Source organism: Tauraco erythrolophus, chromosome 5 (genome assembly GCF_009769465.1).
Source record: "Tauraco erythrolophus isolate bTauEry1 chromosome 5, bTauEry1.pri, whole genome shotgun sequence".
Lineage (NCBI taxonomy): Eukaryota > Metazoa > Chordata > Aves > Musophagiformes > Musophagidae > Tauraco > Tauraco erythrolophus.
Window position 1 is genome coordinate 22,197,871 of NC_141469.1, and position 24,122 is coordinate 22,221,992.

The window sequence follows — 24,122 nt, forward strand, 5'->3', positions numbered from 1 at the left end:
CTCCATGATCGTATGTACATGCTGAGCTGTTGACGGGATACAAGATGTTTACAGTTCTGGTTTGGGTTTATTCCCCTCTCCTTTCCCTGAAGGATTTAAGATCTGTGACTTCTTTTTTTAATTATTATTATTTCCTACTTAGCAACAAGGACAAGGCATGCTCATGAGTGCTGCTTGTTGAGATGACCACCCTCAACTGAGCTTGTTGAGACGACTTCAGCTGGGAAGGAAATCAGCTCCCTTCTTGTTCCATTTCCCCTGCACTTGCAGCCCTGCTGCACTCACCGAGACAACCTCGTACTACTTTTTCAAGGGCTGACCCCAATAAAAACAGAGTTTAACTGACATTATCTTCCTCCAGCATTTAACACCCCTGGTTAGCAAACAACCGCACCCACACCTTATTCAGACTCTTGCTGGAAAGGTTTTGCTCAGCTCTTCTCATAGAAAAAAAAATGCATTTATTTTGCCCAGGGTAAACGCCTGGGCTACAGGCAAAGACTCCAGAGCACTGGGAACACACATGTACTGCTCTGGCTAGAGAAGAGGGAACAGACAGCAAATCCTTACAGGGAAGAAAAAAAAAAAAAAAGGAGTATGCCTAACAAATTAGAATTACTCGTCAGAAAATTAAGTCCTTATCACACATTCTCAAGCCTGACGTCCTCATTTCTTCTTTTCCCTAAAAATAGCCTGCTTCCATTGGGAGGCAGAGGCTCTTTCCAGCAAACAAACAAAATAAAGCAGGAAAAAAGGTGACTCGACAGAGCGCCACTTGCCCAAAGATCAAGAAAAACAAGTGAACTGCAAAACAAGAGATGGGAAAAGGGGAATTTAATCACCTCCAGAGGTGGTGCCGGGGATGGATGTCTCCCGCCTGCTGTCCTAAATTCTGCTCAGCCGCTTTCCAGGGGCTCTGGGTCACGGCAGGGGAAGGAAACCACCATGTCTCCTCTGAACCAAATCCCCGGACAGCCGAGTCTGCTCTCCAAGGTTTTTGTTCCTAACACACAACTTTTCCTTGTTTTCCTCCACAGGGACAAAGATGCTTAGCACAGCTCCCTGCATCCCTCCCAGCCCCAGTTTTTGTCAAATCTCCCTTTAAATAGCCCCAGACCTGCTCCCAGCCAACATTTCAGCGGAAAAGCAAACGCTGTCATCACACGGGGCTACGTCTAGAATTTAAACAACCACCCAAAGCGTCACTAATCCTTTCCAAAACAAGTAAAGCATCCTTTGTCAGCTGGACCACTAAAGCTGACATCTTATAAACAGATAAAACCCTGCAACAGGCCACAGAAGGAACGGGAAAGGCAGAGAGCTGTGGGGGAAACACACTGAACAGCTGACAAAAAAGGATGGTGGTGTTTGAGGCCCGCCAATCCCTCGGGCTCACGTAGACATTCTTCCCCAGCACCATCCCACAGCCCCAGAGACTGAAGCTTGGTAGCAAACACCAAAGTCAAGATGGGGAAATAAATAACCACAGCTGTCTAAGCCAGAGATGAGGGACCTCGGCTCTGCCAGGCAGTGCGATGAGAGCAGGAACGCGGCTGCTGCATCCCAATCCGCGCAGAGCCGACCGCAGGATTCGATCGGGTGCCCTAACCCCTAGCAACGCTCAAGCCTCTCGTGCTCTGCAACCCCACAATGCTGTCGGATCCCAGACTGGGCTGTCCAGCCCTGCTTCATACAGGGGCAGACAGAGCAGAAGAAAGGAGGGAAGCATGGGGTGAGAGCCAGCAGGACATAGGCACCACAACCCATCCATCAGCTCCCACCAGTCTGCCACGCTGCTTTCCAGAAAATTTTACAGGAAAGAAATAAAACCTCTATAGAAGAGAAGGGGAATTATTTCCAATAATTATAATATTCTGATTATTTTAGCAAAGCATCCCTAAACCATCCAGTCCAAGGGTGCTCTCTCCAATGGGCAGCCCTCACCCTGGCTCCGGTGTAAATGCACCCAACTCATCTCCCAGGAGTGGCTGCAAGGAGAGAGGACTTCTCCGCTCAAACGCGCATGCAGTCATTAACATCCTGCCATACCCCTCGAAACATTTTCTAAATGTTGCTACAAGTGACAGTCGCTCCTTAATGAACAGAACGCACCGATTCTGTGCCTGACTCGCTGCCAAGTGTGCCTCGAATCATCTGTGGTGTCTAGAAGGGAGTAGCGTCTCCTCCTCCTCCTCCTCTCCTTATTAAAAAGCTCTGTCTCCTCAGCTTGAGCAACCCTCAGCTCACACAACCCAGCAGGCTCCCGGTGCAGGGAAGTCACCCCTTCTTGCTGCAGGGAATCTGTTACCCTTCGGAAGTCTCCCGTACAGGGATAAGGTGGCAGGGGAAGAGACACGTAGATCCACCACCCAAGAGCTGGCCCCCCATGGGAAATCAGCAACTGGACTTCCCAGCAAGCCAAACGCCTGGCTTTGGTCAAGCCAAGCTCTGCGAGCTGCATTCAGCAAGTAAGATGGTTGGCAAACAGCAGTCACATAGAGATTTCGTGTGAATGGTGTGAAGAGAATCGCCTTGGAGATCGCCCCAGTAGTGGGAAAGGGGGAACACACCTGTTAATGAGTGGACTCCTTCTACTCATTCTTGATTTGGTAATTGCAATGGCTTATTCCTTTCCAGAGATGTTTTGCTCAGCTCAAGAGCAACTGAAGGAGGTTTTATGAACTTTGTCAGCTGTACCAGAAGCCCGACATGGCTCCACAAGAACCAAGAGGGGTCTTTGTCAGCTGTGCTGTAGCAGGGACCCCGCAGAGTGCTCGTGAACAGAGGGGACGAGCTTCTCCGACCCTGCACCAGCCCTTCTCCCCCGGGGCCAGCTGCTGTGGGCCACAGGCCTTCCTCGCCATTCCCCAGCCACCAGGTACTACGGACGGGGGAGCTCTGCCATGCAGGTGCCGCTGCCCCCGCCCTCCCCGCCAGCCCAGGCCCCTGCCCTGGAGGCCCTGCTCCCTCCCAGGGCAGCTCCTCACCTCCCTGCCACCTTGGGCTCGCCGCCACCCTCGCTGTGGCAGGGCCCAGCCCTCACACCGGAGCGGGGAAGGACGAGGCCGCGCCGTCCGCTGACACCCAGGACCCCCGTCCGACCCCACGGCCCTGGGGGGCGGCCCCGGGACTCGAACCCGCGGTCTGAAGATTCACCCTGCGCCCCCCCCAGCCCCGAGCCACGGCGGGACGCGCCAATCACCACCCGCCGCTGGAGCCGCCGCCAGGCGGGGGGCGGCGGCTCTGAGTGACAGCCGCGCGGCCCAACGGCAGGGGGGCTGCGCACCAATCAGCGCGCCGCCCTGGGGGAGGGCGGGGGGAGAGGAGTGGGGGTCTCGCCTCACGGCGGGGGGGAGGAGGGGAACACACACTACACGCCGCGCCGGGGGAGGGGGGCAGCAGCTCCCACCGCCGCTCCCTGTCCGCCCTCCCCGCGCCCCCGCGCCCGGCGGCGGTACCTGCTCGAAGCGGGGCTTCCCCAGCTGGAACGGGGGATAGTCCGCCGGCTCCGCCATCCCCTTCGCGCGCCGCAGGCGCCACTTTAAACAGCCTCCCCCGCCGCCGGGCCCCGCCCCTTGCGGCGCCGCCGCGCTGATTGGCCGCGGCCCACCGCAGCTCCCGCGAGGCACGCCGGGATATGTAGTCCGCCGCCACCCGGCGCCTCACGGGGCGCGGGGCACGCCGGGAAGTGCAGAACCGTGAGGGGAGGCCCGGGCGCGGGGCGGGCGCAGTGGGAGAGGGGCTCTCCGCGGGCTGGGGGGGCGTGAAGGGTGCCCGCCCTGCCCGGGCCGCCGCTGCTGGAGGGCGGCGGGAGGCCCGCGGGAGCGGCCGAAGGGTGGGTGGGGGTGGAGCGGGGCCGCCGCGCCGCTCCCTCACGGGGTGGTCGTGCGCGGCTTCAGGGCCGTGCGCGACATCCGTGAGCCTTTCCCGGCCTCGAGTGCCGCTTCTCCCTCTCCGTTCTCGGTTTTGTGAAGTAACGCTCGGATTGAGCAACTCAGAAACGGAGCTCCGTGCTTCCTGCCCGAAAGCACGTACACCGCGTGGCGCACCACGAGCACGAAGGGTTCCGAAACGTCCTTCCTTTTCGGAACACAAACGCCGTTTTCCCTGAGACGCCGACACGGCAGCCAGAATACGGCTGGTGACAGAGGATGCATGAGAATGTGGAAAGCGGACATTAAGGAAAGCCTTAATTCTGAAATCCTTCGGGCAAACAATAACACATAGAAAGGTGAAAGCCCGAAAGCTTCTGAAAAAAACCCTCAACTTTTCATCATTTCCTTGTGGAAATATATATTCTTACTTTGATGGCAGCCTAACAGTTGCTATTGACCTTTAAAATATGTGATTAAAAATAAAGAATAGGAAACTTGGAAATAATAAGTGTACTTTGATGCAGACTTATTTGTTCGCTTCCTCAGTGCGAGGATTTGCAGAAACAAAGGCAAGGTCGTGCGAGGCTGGGGGCAGAAGGGGTGCGAACGAAGCCATCTCCAGAATCCTCCTCTCTAGATTAGTGGAATAACAAGTGTCTGGCCCTTCAAATGCCGGTGAAATTGCCTGGAGGATTAGGATCAATTCTCCGAGCAAGAGCAAAGGGCCAGCAAATAGACTGGAGATGGAGATGAAGCAGGGAAGGCAGTCAGGGTGTAAGAGGAAGGCTTGGCACAGCAGAAGTAAAGGCAACAGATGACAGAGCAGGTCAGAAAGAGATTTTCCAGCTAAGGAGGAATTAAATAATACACCTGAGGAAAAAAAAAAAATCCCTTCTCTTTTGCCATATAGGGAAAAATACGGACATTTCAACATGTTGCTCTGAGGATGCTGCTGCTCTGCTTTATGGATGCAGTGCTGATTTTTTCTCCGCTCTCTTTCCATCTGCAAAACCGATTTATATTTTTAGGCTAATTCACTACTGATCCCTTTCACTGAATCTCAAATCTCCTGCAGCTTTGGGCAGAAAAGGGGCCCGGCACAGAGCCTGCTGCAACTGTGATTCCCGTAGTCGTGTCCGAAGGCCTTTCCCTTGAAAAGTGACATTGCAGCTGGCCGCTCGGTGAGTGAGAGGCTCCGTGACCGTTCCCTGAGCTTCGTGCTGTCTCGCTGTCACCCTGCCTGGTCTCAGACCGCCCGCTGCCTGACAGCCTCAGCCCCTTTGCCACGTTTCCTTGGCAGGGAGCCCCGTGGTGTCACTTGGGTTATGTGGGAAGCGGTGGATGATGCTTCAGCGGAGCTTTAACCTGAACACACACCCAAGACAGCATGCCAATGCGCATACCTGCCTCTTGCACCGGCACGAGGAAGGAGCTTCTTCCAGAATAGAAAAGTGACATTTTCTCATTTCTTTTTCCTTTTGCCTTAGAGATACTGCTAAAATCAAGTTGTTCCTTCCTGCGCTGGCCTGCTCCCTGAGGGTTACAGGCTGACGGCAGCTGGCACTCGCCCCTCCGTTTGCCCTCTCCCTGCCTTGTGTGCAAGCACAAAGACGTGACCCGCCTCAGGAACGCATAGATGCTGAGCAAAGATCTGGTCCAACAACACATCCTGCTCCCGGGAGTGTACACTCTGCTGTCCTTGTACCATGTCTTCGGAGTTAATGGTTTGCTTACTTCAGTTAAAGGTGGCTGCAGTGCAGAACTGGGGGTGCTTGCTGCCTGCTGCCCCAGCTGTGTGACCAGGGCAGGGTTTCACGTGGTTTAAACCTCCTTTCGGCCCCCCCAGCGCTGCCACAGCTCCTGCAGCTACATTTTCCTGCTGCTTGTGGAACGATGTCGATCTTTATCCTAAAGAACAGTGTGTCATTCAGGTTTACTTTCTCCTAGGCAGGGTCTAACACTGCTCGGAGCCCTAACACTGTCTAAGAAAGAGAAAATAAAATCATTTTGCTGTGACTAATGCTTCACAAGGCAACTCTTCTTTTTCAAAAGGCTTCATCCTGTACTTGACGAAAGTAAACGCGGAAAAATCGTTAGGGCTTTCAATAAATCTGGATGATAACCCAAATCTCTCCCTCTCTAACACGAGGGAAATCCCCCTCCCTCCCGTGACAGCTAGAGCCAGATAACGGATACAATCCCTAATGTTGACACGCTAAATGTTTTATAACAACAGAGGGGAGAGAATCTGTTTATCTAAACCCACATTTGGAGTGACATAAGACTATCACTTTTTTGGTTAAATACCAGAAAGAATATCAATTCTTTGGCTGATATCAATCTAACCAGATCCATTTAGACTGACAACTCGCAATTCCCTGGTTTGGGGAAGCAGGAGGGGGGAGGTTGCTTCCCCAGAGCAACAACTGTTAAGTCAAGGCTGACGTTTCTTCCCGTTTTGGCAGGGGAAGGAACAAGCCCCAAGCCCCTCCAGTTACCGAGCAAGCTCTAGGAACCAAGGGAGATTTGGGGGTCTCCAGCGGCCACCCTGCAAGCGGCAGCTTGGGTGCGAGGCTGGGCTGCCTCCTGGCTGGGGAGAAAGTCACAGGAACGTTTCTTGTCAGCTTCCATCTGTAAAGCCAGATTTTAAGAAAACTTGCGGCGGGCTGCAAAACTCCGGCTTTGAACAGCAAACCCAGCCAGTTCTTCCTGCAGAGACGTGAATTATTTGCATCAGTCCTGAGCTTGTGGTTGAAGCTCTCAAGCAGGCAGAGACACTTGATGTAATCACGTACGGCAGTTTTAGCAGGACCAAGGTCTTACAATCCTCTTTTTTTTTTCCTGGCCTAAAGGATTCCAGTTCCCCCAGCCTCCTGACGACTTCTGCTCTGCTCTACCCCCTGCACCCCCTCAGCCAGGGGAACCCCACGCTACCCCAGTCATTTCAGGCTGTCTTTTCTTTGGATAGTCTTTCAGAGGGTCACAGTTCAGCGCCCTGATCCTGGGAAGCAGCCTGCCAAACATTTCCCCCACCCAGAGCCCATCCAGACTCTCAGGGCTAACATGATCCCCCCAGACAGGTGCTGAGCTCGCTAACAGCCTGCGGTCCAGCTGGATGAAAAACAAACTGGGATTAGAGCTAACAACACTCTTCAGTCGGAGCAGCGAAGTTATTTTCTGAGGCTTAAGGGGAGTTAATTTTTTTGAAGGAAAAGGCATGAATGAAGAAAGAAGCGGGTCCTGAGAAGGAAAACGGCTGCGTGATGAAACAGGTGGGTGGGATTAGGGCAGAGGAGCGAGAGGTGAAGGTTTCAGTGGGGATCAGTCCCGTGCCAACAAGGTCTGCAGCACGGAAGGGGAGAAATGTAAGTGCTTTGTGCCCATGAAGAGCGGGTAAAAGCTGCCTATTCTTGCAAGCAGCGGCGCTGATGGAGCTGGGGTTCCTCACCAGGCACCTGCAGGCTGAACCCTCCCGCGTCTACGATGCAACACGAGCTCTCCTTTCTTCTTCCTCCAGCGCGCTGCAGTTGAGATCTCTCTACTCTACTCAGCTGCTTATTCTCCACAAATCCTCAGGAATGCAATAATAACCTTTACCCTCCCACTACGCGGGGGCAGCGTCAGTGGGGAGCAGAACCAGAGCTGCCGGCAGATCGGATCCCGCCCAAGCCGAGCGCCTGCGGTCACTCAGCACAAAACACACTTGTGAGGCACAGGCAAAGACGTTCGAGGAGGTGACACCCCCTTGGGTGCACCGACCAACCCCGGCAATATTCGGAGAGGAACTCAAGGCAGCCCTGCACCACCACCACCACCACCACCTTCCCCACAGCCACCACACGGCAGCGGGTGCTCGGGGTCAGTTAACGATGCTGGAAAAGCTGCTGGAGAAATTGGACACCGTCATCCTACTTCAGAAAAGAAACAGATAAATGTCACTCACTGTCCAAGTGCTATCAGCACAGACGCTGTTGTCAATACATCAGAAGTATCTAGGAACAGCTTGAACAACTTTTATTTTTTTTTAAAGTGCTTAAAACGTAAATAACAAGCTCTTTATAAACATTAGTTGCAACTATTAAAACGTGAAACACACAGAACCCACTTCCTGCGTACGTGAAGTACAGGAAAATCAACAACTCCGAAAACCCCAACACTTATCTCTCCCATTTTGGGATGTTTTTCCACCCCACGTTTATAACACAAAACACATGGCTGTTTCTTCACAGACAAGTCGTAAGGCTGAGCCTCCAGTATCCACATCCCTTCAGGTTTGTTCCAGTTTAAGGATACACCTCGGCGGTTCTTCTGGCACATAGCTCTGAGCCAGAACGGCCAGCCGAGGCAAAAATAAATCACTTGGCCAGAGTTCTTGAAAAGCAAGAAGCCCAGTCGTGGGCTGACAGCAAAAGCAGAGCACAGCTGTGCGCAACAGCACCCTGCGGAAGAGCTCGTGAAACAGCTCGAGCGTGGAAAGAGAAGGACAGACCAGGAGGTAAAAGGCAAACAGAGTAATTGTTAACGGCTGTGTTTAAAACAGAACCAGTGAGAAGCTGCTGCTGGCCCATTAAAACCCTTCTGTCTGCTGGGTGCAGCGAAGAGCAACACACCTCGGGGCGTCACCCTGCACGCGGCCCAGGAGCGCTGCTCGCCTCCCTGTTTTCGCAAATGCATCGCTAACTATGGAGGATGTGGGACAGGAGCAACTTGAGAACATTTCCCCTGGCTTCTCATCCCTCCTCTACAAGGAAACCATTTCCCTCTGGTAACTTAGAGGTTTTAACAAAAAAAATTTTACAGATTCCGGCTTCAGCGCTGCTGTGTGGTGTCGCCAAGCTTGCTCGCTCTTACACAGAGAATACAAACTGTGGTGGGCGAGAAAACCCCCCGTCTGCAGGACAGCAGGGTGGAGGAACACAGAACAAGGGCAGAAGCATCTTTAAAATGCCTTTTCCTAAGCACAAATCATCCTTTGTAGATACCTCCGGACTTCTAAAAGCTCGAGGACACACACGTAGCATCAGGGCAGCCTCGGCTGTCGTCACCGCTCGTTTTTTTTCCGTAGCCGCTCCGTCTCCTGCGTGATGCCGAGGTCCTGGTGCCTTAGCCCCGCCTTGGCCTTTGGAGATGCTCTGCTATCACAAAGTCAAGATGAGAACGTTGTAGCCCTGGTTTGCTCCAGCCTCCTCCGAGACGGCGTGGGCTCCCACGGTGGAAGGCAGTCCGGGGACCGGCGTTGCTCCGCGGCAGCGGAGGCGAGTCACGGGAGGAAGCGCGTATTGCTGAAATGGCCGTACAGCCCATACGGCCCGCTGAGCTCTGAGAGTAATTTGGATACATAAAGTGCAAAACATTCAAGCTTTGGTGAGAAAAAAAAAGGCAGAGCTGGCTGAGGCAGAGGGGGTATTAGGGAGGCGGTGAAACACGACGGAAGAGGAGGAGGAGGCAGGGAGGAGGGGCGGCAGGATCCTTATAAACGTTGGCACTTGTGTGTGGGGAGCACCTACAATGCCGATCGCTGATGGGGGAGAAGTCCCAAGAAGCGGCTGTTTTTCAGGGAGCGGAGAGTCAGCACGAGCCCGTGGCTCATGTGAGATTTCGGCTCTACGCCTCCCCCGTGCAATTCCCTGCTCAGCATCCCTGCCCACCGTCCCTGCCCCTCAGCAGGGCTGCTCCTTCTCCCAGCCCTCCTTCCCATGCCACGCAGCTCCTTCCGACACTGGACTCTTTTAGCTGTCCACAACCCCCTCCGGCCCACATTCAGATAAAAGGAAGGCCTTCTCCAGGAGAGATATCCACCCAGAAAGGGAGTCCAGCTCTCAGGCCGTAGGATCTTTTGATTATATAGGCAGAGAGAGGCTGCTGGTACTTTTCTATACAGAGAGAGAAACCCCTTCCCTCAGACCCTCACGTCTTACACCAGAAACAAGGTCCCCGCACCTGAGACACACAGAGGAAGGAGAAACATGAAGAGGCAGGCAGAGAAGTGCGAAATCCCAGATTACTTCCCACTAAGGGCAAAGGCAGGCAGGAACTAAAGGCTCGTAGCTGGTATCTTCCCAGGTAACAAATCCTCCTTCTCCTGCGATGGTCTGCAGGCTAGGTATGACCGAACGTTGTCAAGGACAGCAACATCAAGTCTCCTTTTCAGCCGATACCTCGTGCTCTGACAGCCTACTTCTCCAACCTCAGACCTCGAGCACGACCCAGTACAGTCTTTATCCAGCTGTGTTTTGCCTTTGAACATGTGGCTGCCCTTCCCCCAGCATCAGCTCTTAATCTCTCTGCCTCCCACGTCACGCGAGCTGCCCCTGCGGCGCTCCTGCCACACACCAAAAGCAACCTGCGCGCAGGGGTGGGAAGGCTCTGCTGTCTGCCTTTGGAAATAAACTCACCTAGTTCAGATCAGCAGGCAAACAGAAGAGAAAGCTGCCCCAGGCAGGTTGCGCTCAACTGAGAATTGGATTTCAGAGCCTTTTTTGGTAGGAAACTGCTATTGTTCTATTGCAAAAGGCACGGTTTTTCAAAGGGATACACTGAAGCAAATAAGGAGAAAAGAATATGAAGGTTTTAAAAGAATCCAGTAACTTTGGGAGATCTACAGGAGAGAGAAGATGCCTTACAGGTCAAGACAGCTCAAGTCCCGCGCCAACCGACCCTCCGCCCGCACAGGCGCCTTCTCTAGCCAAAATCCTGGCAGAACGAGAGAGGGAGCAACCTCCTTTCTATATCCTTCCACAGCATCTCCAAACCAAAAGCTGTGCTGTCCTCCAGTGTGGCAGGAGCATCGCTCACCAGCCTCAGGCTAACATCATCTACGGTTGTTAAACCACCCAAATCAGAGGCCTTCAGATGGTCACTCAACAATCAGCCATCAGAAGCCTTCGGCTCCCGAGAGAGCTGCCCTGCAACGCCTGAGGGTGGGCCCGAGCCACCAGAGGCCTGACGCTGGCATGGAGGCAATCCAGTTTGAGCAGTGTTTGGTACCAATACGGGCTCGAAGGGGCCTGCGACAATTGCTGAACCGCCAGCTGTGCCAGAGGGTGCGTGACGGACGCCTGACCCGGAGGATGTCATGCATAGAGGTGGCCGGGCGGTCAGACACCTTTCTCTGCACACAAGCTTCAGTCCTGATGGCATTTTCCTGTTGCACTGGGAAAGACAACACAAAGTCAGTGGTGTGGGGGGCAGCCAGTGGAAAGCAGTTCCTGTGGACACAGGAAAGGGGGAGTGTAATACTGAGCAAAAAATTCAGCTGTGGTTTAAACATACAGGAGTGCCCCCCGGGGCACACTGGTGCCTGCCAGCCCGGTGACGGGTTGGGTGGTGTGCAAGAAGTTCTCCTGCAGTGCTGACGGTGCACAAACCATCATTGGCCCTTCTCCCATCTTGTAAGTCCAGTTTTGAGGTGAATCACTGAGGCAGCATCAAGACTCTGCACGCACGCAGTGAAGGAACCGACACCGCTCACAGTCAGGCAGTGACCCGAGTCCTTCGCGGCCTCCAGCTCTGGTGCTGCTGCTTTGTGTAGCATCTCCCATATTGGGCAGGTATTGGCAGAAACTGGAGCTAGCTCTTCAGATGGAGACCCTTCTTTTGGGGGTACAACATATGGGGCAGGAAGGGAAAGAGGAATCCAACAGCTGTCCCTTCCCCTCGCTGCCCTGCCAAGCAGGCTCGGCGGAGAGTAATGTGCTGGTAGAGCCTTAGTGAGTTTAAACATCCCCGATGCTGCCAAGCAATTTAACACCACCCATCAGCCAGCGCACACCACTTCAGAAAAGAGAGATGTGGAAGAGCGTGGGCAGAAGAGCAGCAGCAAGGCGAAGACATGGACGAGGTGGCTGGTTTCCACTTAAAGCATTGGCAGGATGAGTGCCTGAGAAGAGGCCACTTGGTCACAACAACAGGAACCTAAGGAGACATGTGCCTCCTGCAGAGGGCTCTGCTCCTCCCCATAGGGTGGATGACAGCCCATCACCCTATAGTTCGCTGGAGCCAGAGCTGGGATAAGCTTGGGCTGGGAAGGAGCAGATAACCTTTCCTGCTAAACTCTGCGAACAGAAGCCACTGGAGCCCTCTTGGAAGAGGAGGGGGGAGTGCAGGGATGTTTGCAGCGTGTTTATTGGAGAAGTGCTCTTAGGCAAGTGAGGCTGGTCTCTGGGAACAGGTTACTTCGTCTTGCTATCCCCCAGCGGGATCTGGAGGAGCGTGGGAGACTGTTCCATGATGCGCACCAGCAGCTGGTCAATGTAGTTCTCCAGTTCATGGATGTGCTCCTCCTTCTTGCTCAGCTCCTTCTCTCTCTGCAGCAGGAGCTGGATGAGTTCATCATGGGTCAAGTGATAATACCTGGCTGACTGGTCCAGTACGGTGGGATCCTGTGGTGGAAACCAAGAACATTCATTGAATCAAAGAAAACCGCTGCTCCCTTTAGCGTTTGCAAGGTGCAGCAACAACTGAAGCAATTACTATTTTCTATGTCTGTCTTCTTTCCAAATCTGAACTGATAAGCCTGATACCTTCTGCCACTATCACATCCTGTCTTTACAAAGCAGCTTTCCCACGTGCCATGCAGTCACCCAAAAATACTGGAGACAGAACAACTGCCCAGCCACGCAGGCCAGTGCAGCCCTCTCCATGGCTAGCGGCGACTGCTGAGCACTTCCACCAGCTGAGTGAACCATTTAACAGGGTTTCCCCAAAGACTGTGTCCAACCTCTTTCCTCCAACAGTTAGAAGCTAAGGGCATGGGCACAACAGAGCCCGTTAGCCTGGCATAATGAGGCCTGGCACTAGCTACTCCTCCTCTCTGGGGCTTCCCCCTTCCCCAGTCCTCCAGCAGCAGGCCTGGATGACAGCAGGAGAAGAGAACTAAGAGCCAAAAGACCCCTCAGGAGCTACCAGAGAACGAGAGCCCTGCGGGAGTCCACTCAGGTGAACCCCAGCAGCAGCACTTTACATGTCGAGTTGGGAGACAAACAGAGCAGCAGTAGACAAAGGCGAGAAGGCAACACTGTGAGACTGTGCCTTCAGACATATCACACAGGTGTTTTGCTTGCCCCAACGTGCCAGCATTTAAAATACAGCCAGGCAAGAGGCATTGGAGCAAGGCTCCAGGAAGCACCTTCCCTCCACCGCTGTCAGGAGAAAAAACCCTTCAGGCCTTCAATCAGGCAACTATTACATCCTCCATCTTCCATGTCTTGCAGATAACCAGGCATTCGCTCACACACTATGCAATAAAACCCCCAAACCAAAACAAGCAATGGGAGAAGAATGATGGGATGAGAAGGTCCATAGACCAAGTCATGGAGGAAGGGAGGCCAGCAGCAGGCTGGGAAACCAGAATCAAGGGTGTCGGGATTCATACACATGGTTCCGCTCACACTGTGGCAGGATCCCATTCAACCTCCTCCAACACCAGTTTTTCTGCACCTCTGTCACCAACTTTAGAACATCTTGAGCAGGTGGGAATGCAGCTCTCACCGCAGTGGAAGGTTCCTACCTTTAAACTCCTTGAGTCCGTTCTCTCCAGGTGAGAGGATGGGGCCACAGGCTGGATGCTGCTCGTGGTGACCGTCTTCAGCTTCTCCAGGCCATTGCTCAGAGCAGTTGTCAGGCTGGACCTGTGCTGCTGCTTCTTCTCACTGGATGCCTCTTGCACCGCAGCGCTGATGGGTTTCACTGGGTGAGGACTAAAGAGAACAAGGATGTTGGACAGTTAACACCCTCCTGAGCTGAGGAGTGACGCTGCTGGCTCTCCCTATGGTTTTTATGGGGGTGGGACCCACTTATCAAATCTAGTCAGCTCCGCAGAGCTAAATCCGCTGTGTCTGTGTTGCTCAAAGCTCACCTGCTCTGAGGAGAGAGAGAAGAGCCAGCGTCCTGCAGAGCAGGTAGCCCACAGCCCACAGATTAGTGTCTGGGGTCACCGTTAATGCTTCAGGGCAGGGATGCTCCTGCACCCCTGTGCATCAGTTCCTGCACTGCCTCAGCCCAAGTGCTGGGCTCCACCTGCCTGGAAGACACCACAGAATTTGCCCCCCGCTCCACTAGCCAAAAGGTAGGGTGAGGAGACTGTGTCCGAAGGCACCTTCCTTGCCAGTTAAGAGGGATTTACATTTTCATTTATTTTTGCCTCACTCTTTACCCAAAAGATTGCTTCTGGGTTTAAACAAAGTACATTTGGTTTTCAATGTGATGGAAAGAGAAGTGACCTGATGCTACTTTCCTGCAAGGAACAGGCAGACCTGTGCACCACGCTCAGGATGAAAAGATTGTAAAATCTACCCAGGAGCTCCGTGAAGCCTCTGCACTCATCAGATGCAGCAGCTGCCCTGCGAAGGGTGATAATGCCAACTGTTGTGTGTCCAAACAGTGCAGCGGAAGGAGGACGTCTTGCTCGCAGCAGCTCTCGAGCAAGGCGGCCAAGCGCAGCCTCTCTTTACAAACAGGGACCTCAGGGTGTTGGTAGGACAGGTTGTGGGAGGAGGAATAACACCCACAGTCACTGTGTGAGCTGTCAGCCAGGCTGGGACAGACCCCGCTCATGTCCACCTTGTGCTGTAACTGCTTGACTGTGCTTTATTTCCATGTCGAAAGCAGAGCAGGTGGCTTTCAGCCCTGCTCCAGAACAGAGATGATGGGTGAGGTTGGCACAAAGGTACCATCACGTAAGGCATCAGGTGGATGGCCCACGTCCTCAAGGCTGGTATCCTTGTGCCTCATCAGTGGTGACGGGATCAGGATGTACCAAGCAATCTCCCTGTTATGCTGACAGGACGTGTCTAGAAGTCCTCTTCAACCACAATGAAGCCTCCTGTCATCCGTTTGCTAGCAGAGGACAGCAACGGTAGCTACTGACCAGCTTCAAGAAGCCAAAGGATCAACACTCCTTGACAGAGCACAAGGACAGAGATAAGGGTTCCCAGACAGCTTGAAAGGATGGAGAGAGATCCCACTCCGAGTAGGAGTCCACTGACAGCACCAGGGGTTGGAGAAGTCACCATTCTGCACATCAGCCTCAAGCTCTCTCCACCCTGGAATGCACCCTTCACTAGCAGAGCTCCAAACACCATGACACTGCGTTACAAGTGGCCCAGCAGTTGTCCGTTTGTTATGACGTAAGATGAGGTGAGGGTGAACCGGACCAGAAGCCATGCACAGATCCTGAAAAACTGCTCATTCCTGAGTCCTTTAAAAAACCAGAAGTAATGACTTTGCTCGCTTGAACCACTGCTAGCCTCCTTCCTAGTCCAAAATGAGTGGGGTTCACTGCAGGATCTGGGGGAAGGCAGCTCTACTACCACTGTAGGACTTCAAGCGTTCCTCAAAACACAGTGTCTGGGAAGGAAAGCAGTGGGGGAGTGGCCAGGACTGCTCATCACAGCCAGGTCTGAAGATACCAACCCCAAACGCCACCATCGCTTCATGCATCCCCACAGCATCCCCACAGCCAGAGCAGAGACTAAGACCGGCGTACGGCTGCAGAAGCAGGACACTGACACCCCTAAGCAAGAGGTCTGTGGGGCACTGGCTGGACATCACGAACACTCACACCATTTTAAACCTCTGAAGGGGACCTCTTTGGGACCAAACTTAGCAAGGCCACCCTACAGAACAAAAAACCAGCAAGAGCCTTGGGATAGCCTAGATGCATTTTCAAAGCAGGGGGACATTTCCCACTGCAAGGCTGCTCTCAGGCAGCTTTCAGCCCCACTGCCAGTGGGGATGCATTAATTTCTGCAGAGCTGGAAAAGGTATTTTAAAAAAAAAAACTTATTATCCCGTTCCTTCCTGCTGAAAGGGTAGTGTGTGCTGGGCTCCTGCTGAGCAGAGCAGGGGCTCTGCCCCCTCGGCTTGTCACTCTGAGAGGTTCCAAAAGCAGGAGGCATTCCTCCACCTGCATCCCGCCCCAGGATGGTCAGTACTTCCAGGTGAGTAGAGGTTGCTTCATCTCTCACAGCCACATCCAAAGTCCCGATGGATCTGCCGAGAAGCTGGACCTGTTTCCATCCACCCATCGATGGGTATGAACTTGACAGCAGAATTAGTTGCTCACACCAACAGCCTGCCTGATCCACTACTGCATCTCCGGGTGGGCGTAAGTCTACGATGAAGTTTAACAGGTTCAAGATGGAACATCTCAGGGTGACCGTGACGCAGCTCCGGCCCCTCTCTCTGAGCAAGCCCTGCTGTGTCACACCACAGCTTTCACCGATGCTCCCGAGGTCGCTGCTGAGCACAGTGAAAAACGGGGAATATTTCCCTATGGCAACTCAAAATTAAGCCTTTATCATCCCATTAAGATGCTTCTCACAGAGAACAAGACAACAGAGCACAAATCCAAGGAAATCTCTCTCTCGTGCTGCTGCTGTGCTTGCAGCAGTACACAGCACCTGAGGGCCAGACCTCCACGGAGAAAGGGTCTGCAGAAAGAAAAGGAATGACTGAACTTGGGATTAGCAGCTCTTCTCCCAGACCTGTCTGTGGATGTGGCAATCCACCCTCATGAGCTCCAAGGACTCCACAAGGATTACATTTAGATCGTAAAGACCAGCATCTGATTTTAACCTGAAACCTTGTTTTCAGAAGAGGACGATTCTGCTGCACTCCTGACATTGGGAAGGCACAAAGCAGTGTGTATCAATGTGACCTCGGCACCTGTGACGTCCCCAACCCTGTCACCTCCAAGTGCCATGACGTGCTGCAATAGTCACACATCTAAATTCTCGATCGATGGGTGGGGAGCTACACAACTGCTGGGCTCCTCCAAGGCAGTGGAGTCCCCAGACCACTGCCATGGGCTGTCCTTTAGGTCCCACCTGCACCGGAGGATGTGACCAGAGACACCTTCCCAGCACTGAAGGCACCTTCCCACCCTTCCCCAAAGAGCAGAAAGCGGAGCCTCCGTACACTTGCGTGTTGCAACTGATGCTCCGAGCACCCACCTTACCCCAGCAGCAACAGTTTTGTGGTGAGAGTCCTCCTTCGCTGCAGGAGAGCAGAGAAGGATCTGCAAACTCAATCCCAACATGTGTTCTTCTGGACCGTGAATTCCCTGGCTGCATCTTCAAATCTGGCACACAAGAAGCTGTTCCAGGGAGGGCACAACCTCCCAGCTCACTGTGACCAGGCGGTGCCCCAGCCAGACCAGGCAGGGAGGTGCTGGTGTCACTCAGATATACAGATCTACCACTTCATCTTGAACAAGATCACCAGCCCTCTGGCCACCTGGGAAGAGGACACGGGTCCCCACACCCAGTTTCCATCCCTCCCAAGGAGGGCACATAACCCCAGCACACCAGACTCTCAATATCCCAGCAGGTACCTCCTTTATCTGATGCAAGAGAAAAACACTTCTGTCCCAGCTAAGCCTTAATGTCTGTTCCAAGTTTGAAGTCTTTCCTTTTTCCTTCCACCTTTTTTCTAACGTATCTTTTCTTTGTCTACATGCCACTGACCATCCTAATAGGAGATGCTTCTAGGAAAGGCAAGCATCACCATGGGGACCCAGAAAAGGGCCCTTCCAGGTTTCCTTTCTCCCCCCATGACAATTAGTCACATCTCCCCAATCTTAAGATTGATTCGCAGATCCTCAGAGACCTCGGTAACTCTTCAAAAGCTTCTTGAATCCATCCAAAGCTTCTTGAATCACAGCAGTATCCAAACCATCCACATTTTACAGGTAGAGAAACCTGTAAAGCAGGTTCAAGGGCTTCAAACGTGTCTCATGACAGAAGCCAGCACTGACATGACGACCAGCTCTTAGGTCCAAGTCCACTTTCCTCCCACAAGCCAGTCAAGCTTTGGATGGACGCACAGTCAAGTCCAAAGATGACTGTGAGCACGTACTATCAACAAAGATCTAGGACTATACTTCTCTCATTGCCTAATTTTACCCTTTGGGATTGCAGGACACTTCTCTTTCCATGCAGCGTAACAAAAATGACCAAAATGAGGAGGTTTCTCTATACCTGCTATATGCAGATTTGGACAAGGTTATCTGTTGGAGGATGAATAATCCAGTTAGGAATCCTTAGAGGATCTAGCCTCAACAAAGAAAAAAATAAATCAGCTAACAGACCCATCTCTTGCTGGTCCTGAGGTCATTTTGCACATCAAACCCACGCTCCAGCCAAGGAGGGATCCCCATGCAGAAGGGCTGGAGCTCACCTAAGTTCTGCTGTGCCAATCCTCCTGCCCCCTCTCTCCCTGGGGACGTGACCAACATTACTCTTGGGCCACATGGGATTTTATCATTTCAGTACCCCCAGGAAGCTCCATTCGCCTTCTGTCGCAAAAGTGAGGCCGATCAAATCAATCCCTGCTAGAAGACCCAGGTCCCCATGTAAACTCTAAGAGCTTGATCCTTGATACCCTGAGCAGACAGAGCCCATGACAATCTTTTCCTCCCCAGGTAGACCTGGGAAAGGTGTACCAGGAAAACTAGATGAACTGAAGAACACAGAGCAAGACTCCATGCCCTAAATTCAGCATCTTTCTCTGCTTCACGGCATTTCTGCAAGCCCAAGACTGACCTGGGGGGAGGAACAGCCCCTTCTTGCCTCTGATGCACCACCACGGTACCCCCTTCCCATTCTCGTTATCCACTCACTTCATAACCAACAGGCAACTCGGCAGGAAGAAGGGGAGAACGGCATTTTGCCACTGCCCTGGTGAAACTACTTTTTTTTTCTTTTGGCTACGGAGAGAAGGTGGTCTTTAGTACCTGATGGTCATTTAAAAAGGAAAGAAACCAAAGCTGAATTAATGAAAAGGGAAGGGACAGTAGCTGTGCACATGCCATGAAGGAACTCATGAGAGCATTACCGGCTGGAAGTTCTCCCGGTGGGCATGGAAAAAGGCACCTATTTTGCAAGCACAGAGAGGATGATGGAGCCAAATTAGCGTTGAGTGAAATGCGGATGCAGTTCTGCTGAATTTTCAGCTGGGGCAGGTCTTGGGTGCGACAAACCGTTTGCCCTACTTTAGGGCAGACACAGGACACCAGTGGCCATTCCCCACCATGATCCGAGAAAGCCAAGGCTTTAAGCTGTTCAGGCTGGACTCTCTGGGACCACAAGAAGGTGAGGGAGAGAGGACCTGCAGCAACACGTGGAGCGGCCTCCTTGGAGTCAGTGCAACCGGGAGCTGCTGACACTGAGCCGGGGTCCACTTATCGGCCCCCCGATAAGAGCAGAAGGGAGACAGGGTTCACCTCTACCAAATACACACCCTTCGCCTTCCCCAGAGTGCTCACCTGGTCGTCTGCTGGAAAAAGGGCTTCTCAGCTGGCTGTGTCTCCCTGGGCAAAACCACGAGCGCTGAAGCTTGTGTGTCACCGGGCTGCGGCAAAGGGCAGGGCTGGGCGGCTGCGCGGCTGGTCGCGGCAGGGACCCCGCTGCTCGCGGGGCACGCAACAGGGGAAGGGAAATCAAACTGTTCAGGGTTAGTTGCAGCCACAAGGAAAGGGGTGGAGAAGGCCAAGGGCTGGCTGTCATGCAGGGAAGGAGCCTTGCCTAGCGGGTCCCTGGGAAGGTTAGTGGGCTGGAAGCCTTGCCCAAGGGCTTCCTCGTGGAGGGCAGTGAAGCTGAAGCCTCCCTGACCAAGCTTTTTGGGCAGCACAGCTTGAATAGGGAGGGGGTCTGGTGGCTTCTCCATAAAGGGATTGCCTGGGGAATTTGGGCTGAGTGCTGGAGCAAAGGGATTTCTCGGGGCTGAAGTGTCCTGTTCACGCCTCTCCTCCGCCCTATTTGGCTTCCAGAAATCGGCCTTCTTGAAGTCTATCCTGCTGTCTGCTGAGCATCGGTGCTGTGGCCCCTCGGGCTGGCTGGCAGGGGGTCTGCCCTGCTCTGCCTCCCGGGGAGGGCCAGCCACTGCCGTGGGGGTGCCAGGCTCAGGCTGGCCTCTCACTTGCCCAGCAGGGCCAGCCACTGGCCCGTGCTGCCCCTCACTGTCACCACACACCTGCTCCGGCTGGGGTGGACTCTCCCCACATGCTAACCTTTGGGGTTGCACCGCTGGGCTGAGACCCATGGGGTGACTGGCTGCCTCCTGCTCTTCCAGAGCTGTCCAGAAGATTGCTGGCTGGCTCAGGTCTACCTTGGAAGGTGGATTTAGTCCTGACGTACTGAGCTCCTCAGGGAATGGCTCCTGTTCGGAGGCCGTCTCCCACTTGGCACTGTCTGCAGCCCCAGTCAGAGCAGATAAACCTGGCTGGCTCCAGCTCTCCTTAGCACCCAACTGGCCTAATCCATCTAGGGAGAACTTCGACAGGCAAGTTTCAAACTGTGCAGTCGCATCTGTCTCATTCGTCTCTGATCGGTCTTCCTCCAAAGAGGTGTCTCCTTTTGCCAGCTCGCTAGCTCTTGCCTCCAAATTAGCTGCCGAGTCCACAGCGGCAGACTTGGCATCCTCGGAGATCGGGAACTCACTCCCGGCTTCAGCTACCTCTGCTCCCAGCACAGGCGGGCTGGAAGGCGCTGGGACAGAGGGCTCACTGCTCAGACGGCTCCTCAGCAGCTCCACATCTGCCTTCGGACCCTCCGCATCTTCCCATTGCTCCTCACTGCCTCCTCGCCTCTGCTGCGGGTCGCAAGCGTCTTCTTCCTCGCCGTCCCTTCCACCGCCCGCAGCTGCGAACCACCTCGGTGGCTTGGGGGGTGGCACAGCCGAGCTGGCTGCCATCTCCTCCCTCTCTCGGGCGCCCGTCCACGGAGAGAGGATGACGTGCCTCTCACGAACATCGGAGCTGAGCTTCACGTGGCTTTCACTAGCCTCAAGCCGCATGCTAGCCTGGAGCCGGTACACTGACGTCCGTATGTCAAATGCTTCCTCCTCACCACCGGCACCCGGGGGCTCCATCCCCAGCTGGGGGGTCACAGGGAACTGCCGTGCTGCCACATCCGCGAGCACCCGTGGGGGCACAGCCGCCACGTTGCTGCCTGGCAGGGTTTCGGAGGCAAGCTCGGGGGTGAAGGCGCTTCTGGGCAACAAGCACACAGCAGCATGAGATCCGCTTTTTGCTTCGAAGGTGCCTTCATTGAGGAAGGCTGGGCACGGGCCGAACGCGCTCTCCTGACCCACACGCTCCTGCTCGGCCACGCTCTGGGTGCTCTCTGACAGGTCAGGAGCGGTTTCGGTGGCTATGGTCATCCACCCATTTGTCCCTGCACTAGAGGGTTCCTCCTCATTACTGTCCCCTTCCCCCCTGGCGCTATTTTCCGTGGTCAGTGGTGTTGAAGCCTCTTTTTCACCAGGGTTTCCCGCTGCAAACGCGACCGTCCAAACCGTAGGTGTGCTGCTTTTTCTCCTCCTCCCCATTGACCCCGCAGACACCGGGCTCAGCACATCCTCTATCACAGTCGCTTCCTGAGTTGTGCTCACCAAGTTTGCCCCCACATCCAAACTGGAGAAATTTGTCCAAGACCGCAGAGTTGCGGGCATTTCGCTGTCGATTTGTGAATTGGCCTTTTCAAATACCTTTGTCCCCTTCTCATGAGCTGGCTCAGCTGATCTTTCCGTCGGGCTGGCCGCATCGGGATCATCAATGAAAGCCATGCCCTCTGCCACCACTGAAGCAAAGAAGTTTTCCTTCTTCAGTTCTGGTTTGAGCCTGCTGGTTGCAAAGGCATCGAAGGTGTCGTCCCACTCTGAGAGGGGAGGAGGGATGGCCGGTTTCTCATCCGGAGGAGGAAGGTCTCCTTGTGATGGGGGAGTAGTTTCTGGAACAGGGACACAAACGCTTTTGGCTGGAGACTCCCCCTCCGGGTCTTTATGTCTTAGGGAGGCAGAGGGACTGCAATCCTCAGAGGAATAAAAGCTCCCAGCGACCTCTGTTGAAGCATGCGGCCCAGACGGGAAACTAGAGAAAAAGTGAGTAGGTGAAGGAGAATTTAGTACCTGGTCAGCGAGGAGGTCCTCAAAGAAGGGATTGCTCTGCAGGGAGTTGAGGAATGGGTTGGTAGGGGATAAGCATCCGGACTGACTGTCTCCAATAGCGGGAAAGAGGTTAATGCTTGGCATGCTAGCGAGATGGGCTACAGCGGCAGGAGGAAACTGGGCAGGGGAGCAGGGAGGAAAATGAGAAGGAGCATCTGAGCTGGTTTCTACCTGAGGAGACACTTCCAGGCTGTGGAGGAAAGACAAAACAGTCCTCCTGGTTAATGCTGTGACAGTGCTGTAAGCATACACCACACACACTACAAACGCTCCGGTCCAAAGCAATGCAATGATCAAATACGCACTCGTCTCTCTGGTTAGGCAGAGCAATGATTATGGAGTCAAGGCGTGGAAAGGGCATGCACGACAAAAAGGAAAGGGCAGCCCTTCTTCTACAACAGTCTTCCAAACATCCCCTTTCTGCCTTGGCAAGCCCTAAGGCTCAGGAGCCCGAGAGGTTTTTCTCCCATCTCCTGCGGCCCAAGGACTCAGCTCATTTTTTTTGTGTTGGTGCTGGTGGGTACCCAGGGCAGGCAGTGTGTGAGGAGCCAGGCTGGGCTCTTGGATTGGGATTACTTCAGCCAGTAAGACCAGGCAGGAGTGAGTCTTTCCCAGTTTACCCCAGTGCCTCCTTACTTGTTTGGCAACATATCAGGATGATGGCGGACACAGTGCTCCCTCTCGCACAGGAGGGAGGGCAGCCTGGCCGTGGGTGGCCAAGGAACGAGCAGGAGGCAGCACGTGGCCAGGACATGACCCTGGCTCCACTCTTGACTGCACCCAGCCTCCCCGCATGCGCTCGTTCTGGCCTGAGGTCCTGAGATGCCTGAACCCCGAAGGGGAAGCCAAGGAGGAATTCAGACCATCAGTCTCCTCCTGCACCTTGCCTTGAGTCAGGCAGCCAGTTCTTCACTGCCTTTCCAAGAGGGACTACACTGACCTTTCTTTGGGATTTCATTGATCTTCCTTTGGGAACTCCTCCAGCAATGAGCATCACCTCCCCTGAGGAAGACTCGCCAGGCTGGGTCTGGCCGTCTTGGAGGTTTGCACATCACGAAGAATGTGTTGTGGACACCTCACGCCTCAACGGGTGCTCTGACTGGACGCTCCCTGCTTCCGAGCCCCCATCCCCTTGACTCACCCCTGCCAGGAGCAACCCTGTCCCCAGGATGAGGGCACCCAGCACCAGCACATACGGCTGCACTGCCTCGTAGCCGAGCCGGTGGGATCACTTCCTTCCGCATCGGCCACGACAGCTGACCTTCACCTTCAAAGAGACCCCAGTCTTTGTTTGGGAGAAATATGGGCATTGATCCACCAGCACTGGGCATGTCAAAGTTTAACAAGGAACGAATAAAGTAATTGCTTTGGCAATACGCTCGGGGTATGTCCAGCCCTGGGGCTACATCACAGTATTTCCCTGTCTCATCCAAACGGCTGGCACGGATCACAGGAGGCAGCGGAAGATCACGGTCCATGCGCTGTCAAATGGCAAAGCTGGTCGGACAACTATTTTCCTCTGTTAATTAGGGATGTCACAAAAAGCCTTAGACACATTTTAAAGCGCAAAAATGCCACCTTGAGGCAAAAGTTAACAAAGGTGCAGTCGGCATCGGTTGCTTTTAAAGCAGGCAGGGTTACGTGCCGACAGCGCGCCTTAGAGCCCGAGCGGTGCGCGGATGGGCAGGAGCCCGTGCGCACTGCAGCGGCAGGGTAGGACCCACCTCTCCCCACTCCTGACAGCTTCAAAGCCCCCTCACGCATCATCTTCTACACGGCTACCTTGGAAAGGTGCCTGTTTATGGAATCAATGCCACCAAAGTTCCCCCGTCCCGGTTTTTAGGTAGGTAACACAAACAGCAAGTGGTCGAGCGCAACAGGCTCAACTCCAGCACCCATCAGACGCTACGCCAGATACTACTCAGCAGAACTAGTAATTCAGGCACAAAAAAAAAAAGCCCCAAAATTTTCATTTCCACTCAAACCTACAGCTCACTTGGTGCTGCGGGCAGAGATAGCTCGTGGGTGCCCTCTCCTGCTGTCACTCAGCAGCAGTGGTGGCCATGGTGCAGGTGTCCATCCCCGTTCCCAAAAAGCCCAGCCGTGCTCCACCGTGTCTCTGTGTCCTCTCCCTGCTCAGACCACCAGCGTGTAGCAAGGTGGAAAACCCACTGCGGGCAGCCAGGCACACACCTCCGCAGAAGATAACAGAGCAGCCGAGCTCTCCCTGGGTGTTTCAAGCTCTCAGTGAGCACAGAAAACTCCAGGAGAAGTGATGGGAGAAAGGTGATGGACCTTTAG

General features: G+C 54.0%; 2 protein-coding genes across 3 annotated transcripts in view; both read right to left on the reverse strand.

Moving 5' to 3' along the window:
• SFXN5 (sideroflexin 5) overlaps window positions 1-3,515 on the reverse strand; it is a 108,002-nt gene extending 104,487 nt beyond the window's left edge. The window contains exon 1 of the mRNA XM_086611670.1: window positions 3,459-3,515. Within this exon, the coding sequence (XP_086467796.1) occupies window positions 3,459-3,515 (57 nt within the window). The remainder of the gene's footprint in view (window positions 1-3,458) is intronic.
• A 4,368-nt stretch (window positions 3,516-7,883) lies between these two features.
• Window positions 7,884-24,122, reverse strand: part of RAB11FIP5 (RAB11 family interacting protein 5) — a 42,884-nt gene continuing 26,645 nt past the window's right edge. Inside the window, exons 4-6 of one of the 2 annotated variants that reach the window (XM_086612460.1) lie at window positions 19,885-21,744; window positions 13,384-13,573; window positions 7,884-12,256 (exon numbers count right to left, since the gene is read on the reverse strand). In XM_086612460.1, the coding sequence (XP_086468586.1) occupies window positions 12,047-12,256; window positions 13,384-13,573; window positions 19,885-21,744 (2,260 nt within the window). In that variant the 3' untranslated portion in view covers window positions 7,884-12,046. Of the gene's footprint in view, window positions 12,257-13,383; window positions 13,574-19,140; window positions 21,745-24,122 lie in introns of both variants that reach the window. The other variant, XM_086612459.1, reaches the window with a different exon arrangement.